At 38.9% G+C, this 13,130-nt stretch overlaps 1 protein-coding gene across 1 annotated transcript; it reads right to left on the bottom strand.

Moving 5' to 3' along the window:
- Nucleotides 1-7,649: 7,649 nt before the first annotated feature.
- On the bottom strand, nucleotides 7,650-11,546 carry pim1 (Pim-1 proto-oncogene, serine/threonine kinase). Its single transcript, XM_043246998.1, has 6 exons — nucleotides 11,160-11,546; nucleotides 10,885-10,991; nucleotides 10,685-10,735; nucleotides 10,211-10,577; nucleotides 9,265-9,441; nucleotides 7,650-9,180 (listed from the first exon to the last, which is right to left on the bottom strand). The coding sequence occupies exons 1-6, from the start codon at nucleotides 11,230-11,232 to the stop codon at nucleotides 8,993-8,995; spliced, it is 963 nt and encodes a 320-aa protein (XP_043102933.1). The 5' UTR covers nucleotides 11,233-11,546; the 3' UTR covers nucleotides 7,650-8,992.
- Nucleotides 11,547-13,130: the final 1,584 nt, after the last annotated feature.

Raw genomic sequence — 13,130 nt, 5'->3', positions numbered from 1 at the left:
CTAGTTCAATACTTGAGGTTGAGGGTTTGTTCAAATCTCTCATCCCGTGTACGAGAAATAGACAAGAATGTAAAAAAAACCCCAATACTCCCAAATCTCAAATTCCCATTCATTCCAATGCATATCTCCAGTTTGCACGGATTCCACCCACCACAAGTCATTCTCCACCATGGGAACTGACTCCAGTGTAGTTCTCAAGTCACTCAAACTCCAGTGAGTAATTTCTGTTGGGGAGGAGGACACACACGGAACCGTCCTCATAACTGCATAAGCCCGTCCCAGCCCTCGTATTTGTCCAAACTTGACTGCCGCCACACAGCTATTTACCGAAGGATGAATCACAAGAGGTTTGTCAACAGCGCCGTGTTTGCAGTTGCAGGTCGGGAAATCGATTCCCGTGCCTTCCCGGCGTGGATGGACAGGAATGTTGCAGGGGTTTGCTCTCGGGCCGATGACCTTTAGCTCGAACGGCCGATCTGAGATCGGCGCGCTGCGGCTTCATCGCTGAGGGTCGAGTGAGTCACAGAGAAAGGAATGCTGGGTAGTCAAGAGAACCCGCTCGCAAAAGCTTGTGAGAAAGAACTTTAACAGGTAGAAACAGATTCTGATGAGAAAGAGAGTCTGGGTCATTCTCAGAGGCGCATTCCTGTCCGAGCAGCTCCGGAGAGTCCTGGAAACACAGGAAGAGCGGCCTGGAAGCAAACACTGATCGCGCTCCCACAGCTCTTTAAAACACACACACACTTACTTCTTCAGAGGCTCACTGTGCATGCTAATGTGCTGAATGACATTATCGCCGCGATTAAAAATACAACAGGCTTTTAAAACAGACTGTAGTGGTTTTTCACTGTAATATAGAATTAAAAAACGTTCCTCGGGAATGTTAGCAGGATAGCAGTTATTTATTTTTGACCTTGAAATGTCAGTTTCAAAATCATTCTGATGGTATGAAAGATGAGTAAATATATGTGAAATTACAAAAAGTAATATAAAAGAATAATATGTTTAAAAAAATAATAAATAAAAAAAAAAATAAAAGAAAATAAATAAAAGAAAATATATATATATATATATTTATATACATATATATATATATATATATATATATATATATATATATATATATATATATATATATATATATATATATATATATAAGGCCTAACATATTTACAACTAACATAAAATGTTTTAGTATTTTAAAAAGGCATTTTATAAACAAAGATCATTTTTAAGATGACTTAAAATATAAATGCATGCATGTGTGTGTATGAATTGGTCTGTTTATTTATTTCTGTGCTGCTTTTGGTTTATTTATGTGTTACTTTTATCGATTTGTTTATGTTGTATTTACTTAAATACCAATGATTAGGTAAATAAATGCAAACATTTGAAAAACTAATATATCAGGAAAACCATTTACATAAATATATATGCATAAAATAAAATAAAATAAAATAAAATAAAATAAAATAAAATAAAATAAAATAAAATAAAATAAAAAATGTTTTATGCATAGTTTTAGAAACAAAAGGAAAATTCAAACCTGCTCAAAATAAGCTCAGTTGCTTGTTGGTTTCCTGTTGGTCAAAAAGACTCAAAAAAAGACAATATCTCTTGAGCATGAGCTGTCCATGTAAATATTAATGGTACTAAAGTTTACTATTAAAATGCAGTTTCTGGGTAGTTTCCAAGCACAGGAACCCATTCCAAGTCACTATGATGTGGCTTACGTCTCTCTATGCACTTTAATAAAAACCAAAAAAATAAGGTCAACTGTTTTGTTTAAATCCCTTGCGTCTTAACAAGAGCCACTAATTATAAACAGAATGGCATGTTGCTTCAGTATGGCAGCTATTGTGCAGACAATCATGCTTGATTATTTTTAAGTTGAACATGCGATTATGGTTCCAGCTGGGCACGTGAGCAAGCAGCCTATCACACTATCACACATACGCATGTGAAGCAAACAGAGGGCACAGTGACCTTGCCCGAATCACCGAGCCCATGTGTGGCAGAAACTCTGACTCAATGGGACTAATTATCCAGGTGTTACGGAGTGCCAGCCAAACGCGGACACACCTGCAGGTGCAGGAGAGATCTGAAACCGTCTCTGAACGCAACGGCACAGTCTTATTAATGTTCTCCTTTCTAATGTTCTCTCAGTTGTTTAGACTGTGCGTATATATGTGTGTGTGGGAAGATTACTCAACAGATCCGGTTCTTTGAGAGGGAGGAGAGTGTGCTTTGAGCCAGCTGGGTTTCTCTTTCCATTTCCCAGCAGTGTGAAAGAGCGTGATGAGAAAAAAGAGGGAGTGAACGGAATAGCAACTAGAACTCTTAACCCGAGTCGAAGGAAAGTTCAGGGACAGCCGAGATAATGTGTTTGATTACGATGATAATGCATGTTTCCAATCGTCCTGCTTCAAAAGGCTGATTGATATTTTGTTGGAAGAAATTCTTTCGAATTCTATTTAAACACATTTTGCATTTCCCACACGCTTTAAATAATGCTGTTGTTTTTCATCTCGACCTGAGATCTGTTTATGACTTCGGTTGGTGCAACTTCATTTATTTGGGGTGAGCCGAGTCATATTAAATGTTTGATGAATCAAAACCGTTTGCTTGCTGGACACATTTTTACACTGGCAAAATACATTTTTCGTTTCTAGAAACAAAACAAAATAGATTTTTGGACTTGCGGTGGCTCTATAGAATAGGTCCTATTGAGCCTAAATTTGGTCAGATTGATATTTAAGACAACCTCTGTAATTGTGACAGATGTTTTTCATTTTCGGTTCTACAGACTCCAATGACAGAGGAATAAAAATAATAATAAATAAAATAAAATAAAATAACAACATAACATAAAATAAAATAAAATAAAATAAAATTTAATTTAAAATAAATAAATAAATAAAACTACAAAATATACAAATATAACAAAGAAAACAGATCAAAAATAAAATACATAAAAATAAATGAACATAGAATTGAACAAATGAACAAATTAAAATAAAACTGAAATTAAAAAAATGAAATTAAATACAAAAAATATAAAAAGAAAAAATTAAAGAAAAAAGAAAATTCAATAATGTCTCCTACACTGTAAAAAAAAACATTATTACTCATTAATACTCTTCAGAAAGCCAAACAGCTTCAGCAGATTTTTGAGTTTTCTCAACTTAGAAAACTCATACAAACATAAGTTGAGAAAAGTCAAAAATGGTTGGCTTCAGTAGAGATTTTAACAATGTTTTTAAATTTGTATTGGCTTTCAAAAGAGATTTTAGCGACGTCCTATCTGTGAAATGGTCAGTGCTATAGACCCTTTTCACATTTCTGAGCATTACAGATTCATCTCAGAAGTCATCATGGTTTCTTAACTTTCCAAAAGAGGAAAAATATCGAGCAATTGATTGATTGAAAAAAATCCCAGCAATATGTGCCCAGATTCAAAGTCTGCTAGTCAGGGATCTCAGCATGAACAAAAACATTCATCCCAGACCAAGTGATCCGAGCTGATTTCCACGTTCACTTAACACCAATATACCGCTGTACGTCATTAGAGGCTATTTTTGGCTCTCCTTAAAAGTCCAAAGAGAAACTTCTGAAACAAAAGTTCACACATGCACATCTAAGCAATGATAGCAACATCTGAGCAACAAAAAAAATATTCCTCTGGGCGTATTGTGGAAAACGATAAAAATATAAATGCGGTTACGAATTCTGTCCTATTAAAAAATATGAAAGATGTTGCATATAAACGCTATAAATAAAACATCACAGGTCAAACATAAAACACACTGACGGTGACACAATACGCTTATTTGAGGATTTGCCAAGAGAGGAGATTTTCAGCTGGGATTTGTAAATATTCAGATATTGTACAGAGCATTTGCTCGGAAACTTGTGCGTGTTTGTACTGTTTTGCGGCGATTATGCAACAGCAGCAGGGATGATTCAGCAGTCAAATGTTCGCTCATAGATTCCAGCCATGCAAATTCTAGCAGCTATTTGACTCTCATTTTAAAACCAGTTTGCATGCTAGGCTCTCGCCTCCATCCTTTGACTTCCATTCATCAAACTTACGAACTGAGGAATCCTTCACACGGTCACACGGAGAGTTTCGCTCTCACAATAGGTTCCTGTTAGCCCCCAAAAGAGAGTTTTACAGTATGAGGCCGCAGAAGAAGCTTTCTTGAAGCCAGCGTGAAATTACTCGAAAAGCTTGAGGACTTTGTGAAATGAATTTTCTCAAATGTCCTTACTTAAAGGGAAAGTTAACTCAAAAATGTAAATTTAGTAGCGCTGACAAACGATTAATCGTGATTAATCACATCCAAAATGATTTTTTTACAAAATATATGTATGTGTGCTATGCATATCTATTATGTATATACAAGTACACACACATGCACGCAGACATATAGTTCAGAAAAAATATTTCACGGTTATATATTAAATATATTCATGTATTAATTATGTGAATATAAATATAGACACGTAAATGCATGCAAATATTTTACATAATAAATATGCACAGTACAAAGTTTGTTTTTGGATGTGATTAATCACGTTTAATCGTTTGACAGCTCTAACATTTTGCAACTATTTAATGACTAATACATTATGAACACAAAATGAGACCTTTGAGGAATCTTCAAGCAGCTCTATCCTATATACTAAAAGTAATGGTAGCTAAAAGACATGCATGATTAATAAGGTGAACTCATGCTTATTAGCCTTATTATAAAGCTATATAAATATATATATATATATATATATATATATATATATATATATATATATATATATAGAACTAGTACCTTGGGCAGGTAGGCAGACAGTCAAACAAAGTATATATATATATATATATATATATATATATATAGTGATTTGTACATGGGCTTCAAATTTGATCAGGTATGAAGTTCATCTTGATAAACAAAAAGATATTTAATCAAACTTTTGTTGTTCACTGATCATTAAATCAAAAAACAAACATACTTCTGGTTTGGCCTACAAAGATACCATATCTAGCACTCGATATCCATGCCCTCTAAAGCTATCTTTTTCTTAGGAATAGACCAAAAAATGTAAATTGAGTATGACATGAAACCTGGTAATGTCAAGTGATTTTGAATCTGATTATTGATGTGAATAAAATTTCAGAGCTGAAGACGTTTTTCGAACAGCTGTTAATTGCTAAAACGTTATCCCATATAAAAGAATGCTATACTTGGCATGCACTAATTCAGATACTTTGACCGTGCTGTGGTCATACGTCAAAGCTCGTGTGCATAAATCGGGTGTTGTTTCCCTTTTAACTCGGCCCGTGTCAGGTTCAGTCACCCAGCCCTGCGGATGCCGAGCGATCAGGTGCGCCTCGGGTCATATGCGCGCATTCTAACTCATTTGGAGCTGCGGTGTAAAGGTTTTTGTGAGAGGATTAATGAAAGGCTTAACAAGAACGTTCCCTGCCTGTGCTGTGTGCGTCCTCACATAGGGCAGCCGTTACGGGCCCACGAAAAGGATCAGGTCAGGACGCCCCATGCTGGGGGCCATGCTGTCCCGGGTTGTACTGTGCATAAGAGGAGAAACGATTCAACAAATCAGGCGTATTTCACTGGCGGGGGAACGATGTGAAACTGCTCACAGGTGGACAATTTATTATTGTGCCTCTGTTTAACAATTGTGGAGCACAACCAGATGGTTCCACGCGGATAATTTCATTTTAAAAATGATTTTTATGAATACACCTAGCTGAGCGGCAACTATGTCATGCACAGTTTTTTTTCTGGTATATTTCTAATTGGGCATAGAGAAGGACTGTGGCTTTTTTTTTCTTGCTGTTTGCTATTTCCAAACGGAATCGAGTGAGGCAAGAGAGTATTTTTGGGGTAAATATTTGTATATGCCCCTTAGGGTGAGATAAGTCATCAATATTTTCGGTCTTTTTTCCCAGAAGACTGTAAATATTTAAACCGTTTATCAGCTTCTAGGAGGACAATTATGTTAAAGTTTGAAACATGAACTAAAACATACAAATGGTTAATACTTATTTTTTTATAAGTATATATATATATTTATATATATATATATTTTTTTAAGACAATTTTAGACAATCAGGTGGATCAAAACCTTTTATCAGAGTTGTCCTAACACCTAAAACCAAAATTATGATTTTTAATTTTTTTGAAATATTGACTATATACACACACGTATAGTATATACACACACACACATACAGACACACACAGATTTTTTTCCATTTCAAAAAGTGAAACATTCATATATTCTATATTATACATAAAGTAAAACATTTTAAAAAATGATTAGAGTGAAAATGAAAAATCCCAAATAATCTCAAAATATTAGAATATTTCACAAGATCAAACTAAAAAAGGATTTGCAAAAAAGAGAAGTTCAAGTTATGGAAAATTATGTTTAAGTATTTATGCACTCAATACTTGGCCGGGCTCCTATACACAGCACCTCAGATCAACACTGACTTCATACTGGACTTCAAGAAGCTTGGGTTCTGTGCCTCTCCAGACTCCAGACCTTGGTTTTGGAGCACTGAGCAACAGATATTTTTTGAGTTACATCAGTATATATATATATATATATATATATATATATATATATATATATATATATATATATATATATATATATATATACAATGGCATGCAATCTGGCAGAATCTGTAAAAATGTGAAACATCTGAAAAGAGATTACACAAAATATGTTATTTTTTAAATTTAGTACTGTCCTGAGTAAGATATTTTACACAAGAGGTGTTTAAATATAGTCCAACAAGACAAAAAAAAATTCAATTAGCCTCCTCAAAAGTTTGGTTGTTAATACTGCGTGTGTTAACCTGGATGATCTACGACTGTTTTCTGAGTCCCTTGCTTTTTCCGAACAGTTAAACTCATGTCCTGCAGTTTCTATAGTTTTCCAGCATCTTTTACATATTTTAATCAAATATATACAGATATATATATATATATATATATATATATATATATATATATACATACATATATACATATATATATATGTTTGTGTGTGTATGTATGTGAAGCTTTTTCAAAAGCTTTTTTTCCCTTCTTACATAAAGTTTCCGTAACATAGTAATGCATCTCAGAGCTGCTTGTTTTGGTTCATGGCTGTGGTTTTAAATAAAGAATTTCTTTGAAAAGCCTATGGAAAAAATTAATGAGAAAAGTGCTGCTGGAGACAAGGCCACCAAGCAAGTGGGTGTTCACATTCAGGCTTTATGTACAGCTCCGTATCGTGGTACTTCTCAGTGAAGGATATCTTTATAATGCTATTTAAAGCATACCTGGCGCTATCTACAAAAAAACGCAGATAAAGTACACGGCGTTAGCCATCGCACGCATCCGGTTCATGAGTCCAGCGTTAAGAAATCTGGACCCCTGTGGTCCTAATCTCCTCAGATTAAAGACACACTATCAATATAAACGATAAGAGCGTTATTAAAGTTAGCTAAATGGATTTACAGCTAATGCCACTGCAATCTGTCCATCTCTACATCTCAAATGACATCTGCTGATCGTCTGTTTAAAGGCCACCGGCCGATCGAACAAGGCAAAAAGATCATACCCAGGAAACCAGAATGAATGTTAAAAAAATATTTATTGACAATTGTGTAAAAAAATAGCTTTCTAAACATAATTTACATCGCTAAATCAGAAAAACAAAATCCGAGTTGCAATCATGCCTACTAAAGGTGAAAAAGAAACCATGTAAAATCACTCGTTCCTCAAACATTCATGAGGTCATTTCCTCCAACATATGCACAGCAGACAGATTAAATTAGGTGACGAACACGACTGGTATGGTTTACCATCAGCAGTACTCCATGCATCGAGAAACAGAAGTGCTTTCGAGGATTATTTACAACATATGTACATATCGTTCTCAAAAAAGGCTTTAAATATGGTAAAAATACATTTAAATAATTTGTGGGCCCTTCGGTGGTGGAATGAGAAAAACTTTGCAGAAGATCGCTTCTTTATAAATAAATAAATAAATACTTCCACTTCCGTCTCGTTTCATTTTTTTTTGTTTGTTTTTAAGACACTCCAATAAATATCATTTACACATAAGCCTCGCCGCGGAATCGAGTCATCTGACCGAGCTATTTACAATATAAACAAAAATAATATGCAGAAAAATGTAGTCTTTTTACGCCCCAAGTTGCATTGCTTTGTGCATCTGTGACAATGAGTGGTAGTCGTTGAGGGTTACTCGGTACAAAGGAAGAGGAAAAAGAAACGGCGGTTTTGAAAGAGTGAGGTAAGACTTTTCGTTCTGCAGAGGTTCGTGAGGTCGATTTGGTTACTCTCTCTGACGTATTAGAGTAAGACCGACAGTTACCCGCCGGCGAGCGGGTAAAGTGGAAGCGAGAAGGTAAAAAAAGACATCTGGTTAAGGAGTAGAGTGTTACAGTGGCTATTACTCAATTCAAGTATATCCAAAAAAAAACTAAACGACAAAAAAAAAAAACCCTTGATCTTGCACAGAAGGCACTAAAATTATTAAGCTCGGCTGATCTGCTTCCTAAAAGGAACAGCCCTGACGGCGCGCCGAAGCTGGCGGATCGGCCCTCGTCGCAGCGCCGCTGCATCCTCCCTACGCTGGCCGAGATGGGCTTCTCGATCTACCCGTGTCCGACAGCAGTGTTGACAGTCATTTGGTTACTACGAGCCAGACTCGAGGGACCCTGAGCCACAGGGGGGCGGGAGACGAGAGACAACAGATCTCACTAAAAGGTGGACCTCTCCCTTTTTTTTTTGGCCTAGCCTAGACCTCCCGCCTAGCAGCAATGCTCGAAACAAAAGAATAACATGTGGTGTTGTTGTTGTTTTTTTTTTTTTTTTTGCACTGCTCAGTCCGCAGGTCCCCTGGGTGGTTTGCTCCTGTAATGGAAAGTCTCTACGTATGCATTCAGATAGAGTCATTTGCACACAGCGACTGCTGGGAAAGCGGCGGGCTGATGCTCGTGGCTGATGCTGTGCAATCTGATCTCAGTGTTGTCCGTAGGGGGCGCCGCGTTCTGCATCCAAGGGTGGTTGACGATGTCCTCAAAAGACGGGCGTTCTGCGGGGCGGAGGGCCAGGCACCACTTGATGAGCTGCTGGCATTCTGTAAAACGGGAAACGAGGTTACAGCCTTGCCACAGACGCATGCACCTCGTGTAAGCGGCGTCATGCCATCCGAGAGTCTTACCTGTGGAGATCCTCCGCCTGAACAGCACCTGTCCGCGTACGATCTCTTCGTCCTGCTCGAATGGGATGTCCCCGCACACCATGTCGTACAGCAGGATGCCCAGAGACCACACGGTCGCGGATCTACCGTGGTAGCGGTGAAATTTGATCCACTCCGGTGGACTGTAAACACGTGTACCTGAGGGCGGAAACCGGAAAAATGCATTTTAAAATGACTCAAAATGCAATTAAACCACATTAGGCGTCTTTGTTTTAGTGACTGAAGATAGCGAGCACTAAACCAAACATTGTAGTAAAAGGCGAGGCAGGAAAAAGGCGTGTCGTGTTTGAACATTATTGTTATGGCGCAGCGTTAATGTGCACAGTCATGTGCTCGGGAGCGTGAAGGCAGGCGCGCGCATGTGGAGAAGCTGGTTGCCATGTGACTTGTGTTTACAAACTTTGAGTTGTAACAATTCCATTTCCCACCGGAGGTGGCGCCAAACGCGCAACCCAGGGAAATGGTTTTTCCCCAAAGCAACATAATACAAAAATAAACAAATCATCACGCAGAGCGATTTTATTAACCTTGACGTGACTAGTCAACGATGAAAGGGGGTCATAATACGCATTTATCAACCTATTAATGCCCGATGTGTTTGACACGCTCGTTTTAAAACGCAAAAGCATCGCCCCCGTGTATAAATACACCCTTTTAGAGCCCGACAGGATTTCCAAACATCGAATTTAAACGTATTTAAAAGTACATTCCTAACCTATGATTTACTTTTGTTTATTAAGTTTTCCCACGACGAAGTCGCACTAATGTTTACGTATTTATTTGTAAAACAAACGTTTATTTCCGCGATACAGATTTTGATAAGTATGCATTTTAATTTTCTCCGATCCCGCCACGTTTTCCGTGACCGTGGGAACCCCGGCTTGAAGGTCATGCAAATGGCCCTTACCGTCGAAATCGGTGTAAACGGTGTCTTTGAGCAATGCCCCCGATCCAAAGTCGATGAGCTTCAGATCGCCGGTCCGAAGATCGATGAGAATGTTCTCGTCCTTGATGTCGCGGTGAACGACGCCGTTGTTGTGGCAGTGACGCACCGCTTCCAGGACCTGGCGGAAAAAGTTCCTGGCGAGCTCCTCCGGTAACGCGCCCTTCTCCGTGATGAAATCAAACAAGTCCTTGACGGTCTCCGGTCTTTCCATGACGATAATGAAGCTGTCCGGTCGCTCGTACCAGTCCAGCATCTTGATCACGCCACGGAATCCGGTGCCGACCTTCTTTAATAGGACGATCTCCATAGGGACGCGCGCGCCATTGGGCTGGAAACGGAGGACATGTTCGTTTTAGCGACGCTGTCATTTGTTATTTACGCGCGATATTTTGGATACAAATCATAGGAATATAATCACTCTAATTAAATACTCACCAGCTCTCCCCATTCGGTCACACGATCTTTTGCGACATGCTTGATGGCAACCTAGAAATAGCAAATAAATGTGTGGTTAAGCCGTGAACCGACAGTGTATATTTGGATTGCATAAAAAAAAAACCCAACACACACACACGTTATGGACGTCCTAAACGTTCAGACTTATGTAAACAAAAACACTCCGTTCTGGAACCTACCGGCGCGCCATCGGCGATCCTCAAACCCGCATAGACCGTCCCAAAACCGCCGCTTCCCAGCACGGAGCCGACCTGATACATCTTCTCGAACGGCTCTTTCTCCTTAACTGTCGATAAAAGATACGATAGACTGGTAAGAATCGACAAAAGGCGTCAAATCGTGTAATTATTGGAGATCTGACGCACGCGCTATTCCCAATACTCGGGTCTGCTGACGTGAAGCAGCCCGAGACCACAACACACACAGAGACGCGCGAGAACAAGCGTCCTCTAACCTTGTAGCTGGATCTTCGCCGGCATGTCCACGGTGGAAATGTGAGCGAATGTGTTGAATTTCGATAGAAGCATTTTATAATCCGAAACGCGAGTTCTCTTCGGGGGTTATTCCAATGTTGCGGCCGAAATCCGTCGTGTGATGTTAGAGATGGATGTAGGGAAGGTCTGCTCGAGGGATCCGGTCTAGAAGCCTGCAGAAATCCCTTCTCATCGATGCTCGATGGGTTTGGATTTTCAAGACGAACTTTAAACGACCGCGGGGGTCTATTCCAGTTTAGAAAATGAAATTAAATAAACAAACGATTAATAGAGTTCGAAGATAAATATTATTGTCTGAGGTGCTCGACGGACACAAACACCCGGCTTTCTAAATCGTGAGGGAGGGGCAAGAGCCGTTATATACCAGTAGTAAAAGGGGGGGTGGCTGTTCGTACGTCAACGATAGCCCCGCCCACAAACACGATTCAGCCAATGAGCAATACGCCTGCCTCTGCAGAAAAAGGTCAATCAAATATGAAAATAAAGGAAAACGTAGACGTGGCGGGAATCAAAACGCGCCAAATAGTCGAGGCTTTTTTTGAGGGCGTTTAGCCGGCGTGGGGCAGACGGGGAGGATGATTCACATGGCTGTGTATATAACAAAAGCCCCCGTTGCAGATTCGGAGACTGATTTCAGAAAAGTACGAAGCACTACGAAAGAGATGCATGCTTTATACGTATGTGCAAGTATATACATATTTTAGGCATCAATGCGATCCTAAACCACAAATTGAGAAAGCTGAACAAATAAGCTATTGTTCATACAACTGTTTGAACCTCAGTGTGCAAAAAAAAAAAAAAAAAAAAAAAAAAAAAAAAATTATATAAGTCAATTTTAAAGTTATCCAAATTAAGTTCTTAGCCATGCATTTTACTAATAAAAATGTAAGATTTAATATATTTAAGATAGGGAATAGGGAAACATCTCATACTTAATATCCTAGTGATTTCTGGCACAATTCTGACCTGTAAAATATATACGTTGGCCATATGAATATAACCATGCTACTTAAGTTTTGTGGTCCAGGATCACAATTGTGCAACTTCAAAAAATTTTCCTTGCATATTGCATTCAAGGAACACAATCGGCTCACGTGGTCAAAGAGGAAGAAATGACATGTAAAAAGCATCGCAGTGTAACGCGACCCGCAGTTTTCCTTCTCTCTAGATAAAACGTGTCATCATCCCAAAAGACAGCTCTTTTGTTTTTGCTTCTAGTCGTGTGAAGTAGGTCCACAAAGTGCATATGAAGACCGCATGCACTGCATTACCTCATTAATCTCAAATTAGCGCGCAAAGTTTTTGTTTCTCCTATTGGCGGGCAACGGGCTTTATTTAAATAGAGAACAATGCCGGTCGCTATGGAAATGAGGCGCATACCAGGCATTCTTTCAAATTGGGTGGCCGGTTTTAAACTCGGCGGCAGGATGTGGGAAACTTGAGATAAAAGACTCGCAGACCCATCCCCCATGTCTCTTATTCTCTCTTTCCCGCGCAGATTATTGTTTGAAAGGCACTTGCTCTCCCCGTCTTCTGTATTTCCCCCCCGCCCTTTGGACATACACCTAAACATCAACAAAAACACCGATGTAAACCTATATTATGGGGGTTTCACACCTGGTCACTTCATCTTTACTCATTGTATAGTTAAGTAGTGAAGACCAAGAGTAAATGCCCTCAAAGACCCATTTGAGATGTATAGTAATCTGATCACTGACTCCCTCAGGAGAGGGTTTCAGATACGTACAAAGAAGCAACCCGGCCAAGTGTAAATGCATCTGCTTGTTCAGGCCGCATATGTAAACTTTACTCCTCCCAAACGAAACGGCATCAGTATGGAGCAGTTTGGGACACGTGGATGAGACGCAAGGATGGAGCAACTAACAAAAAAAAAACTCAAAACGCGAACTGCCATATGGGCTGAAGAGGGC

The sequence above is a fragment of the Puntigrus tetrazona genome, chromosome 8 (assembly GCF_018831695.1).
Source record: "Puntigrus tetrazona isolate hp1 chromosome 8, ASM1883169v1, whole genome shotgun sequence".
Taxonomy (NCBI): domain Eukaryota; kingdom Metazoa; phylum Chordata; class Actinopteri; order Cypriniformes; family Cyprinidae; genus Puntigrus; species Puntigrus tetrazona.
The sequence above is the reverse complement of the archived record's forward strand: the minus strand, read 5'-3'. Positions and strand labels throughout refer to the sequence as shown.

Coding starts and splice junctions, on each gene's coding strand:
- pim1 (XM_043246998.1), bottom strand. CDS start 11,232: ATGCTTCTATCGAAATTCAACACATTCGCTCACATTTCCACCGTGGAC. Junction 10,992..11,159: donor GGCGAAGATCCAGCTACAAG/GTTAGAGGACGC, acceptor TTTTATCGACAG/TTAAGGAGAAAGAGCCGTTC. Junction 10,736..10,884: donor GGATCGCCGATGGCGCGCCG/GTAGGTTCCAGA, acceptor TGCTATTTCTAG/GTTGCCATCAAGCATGTCGC.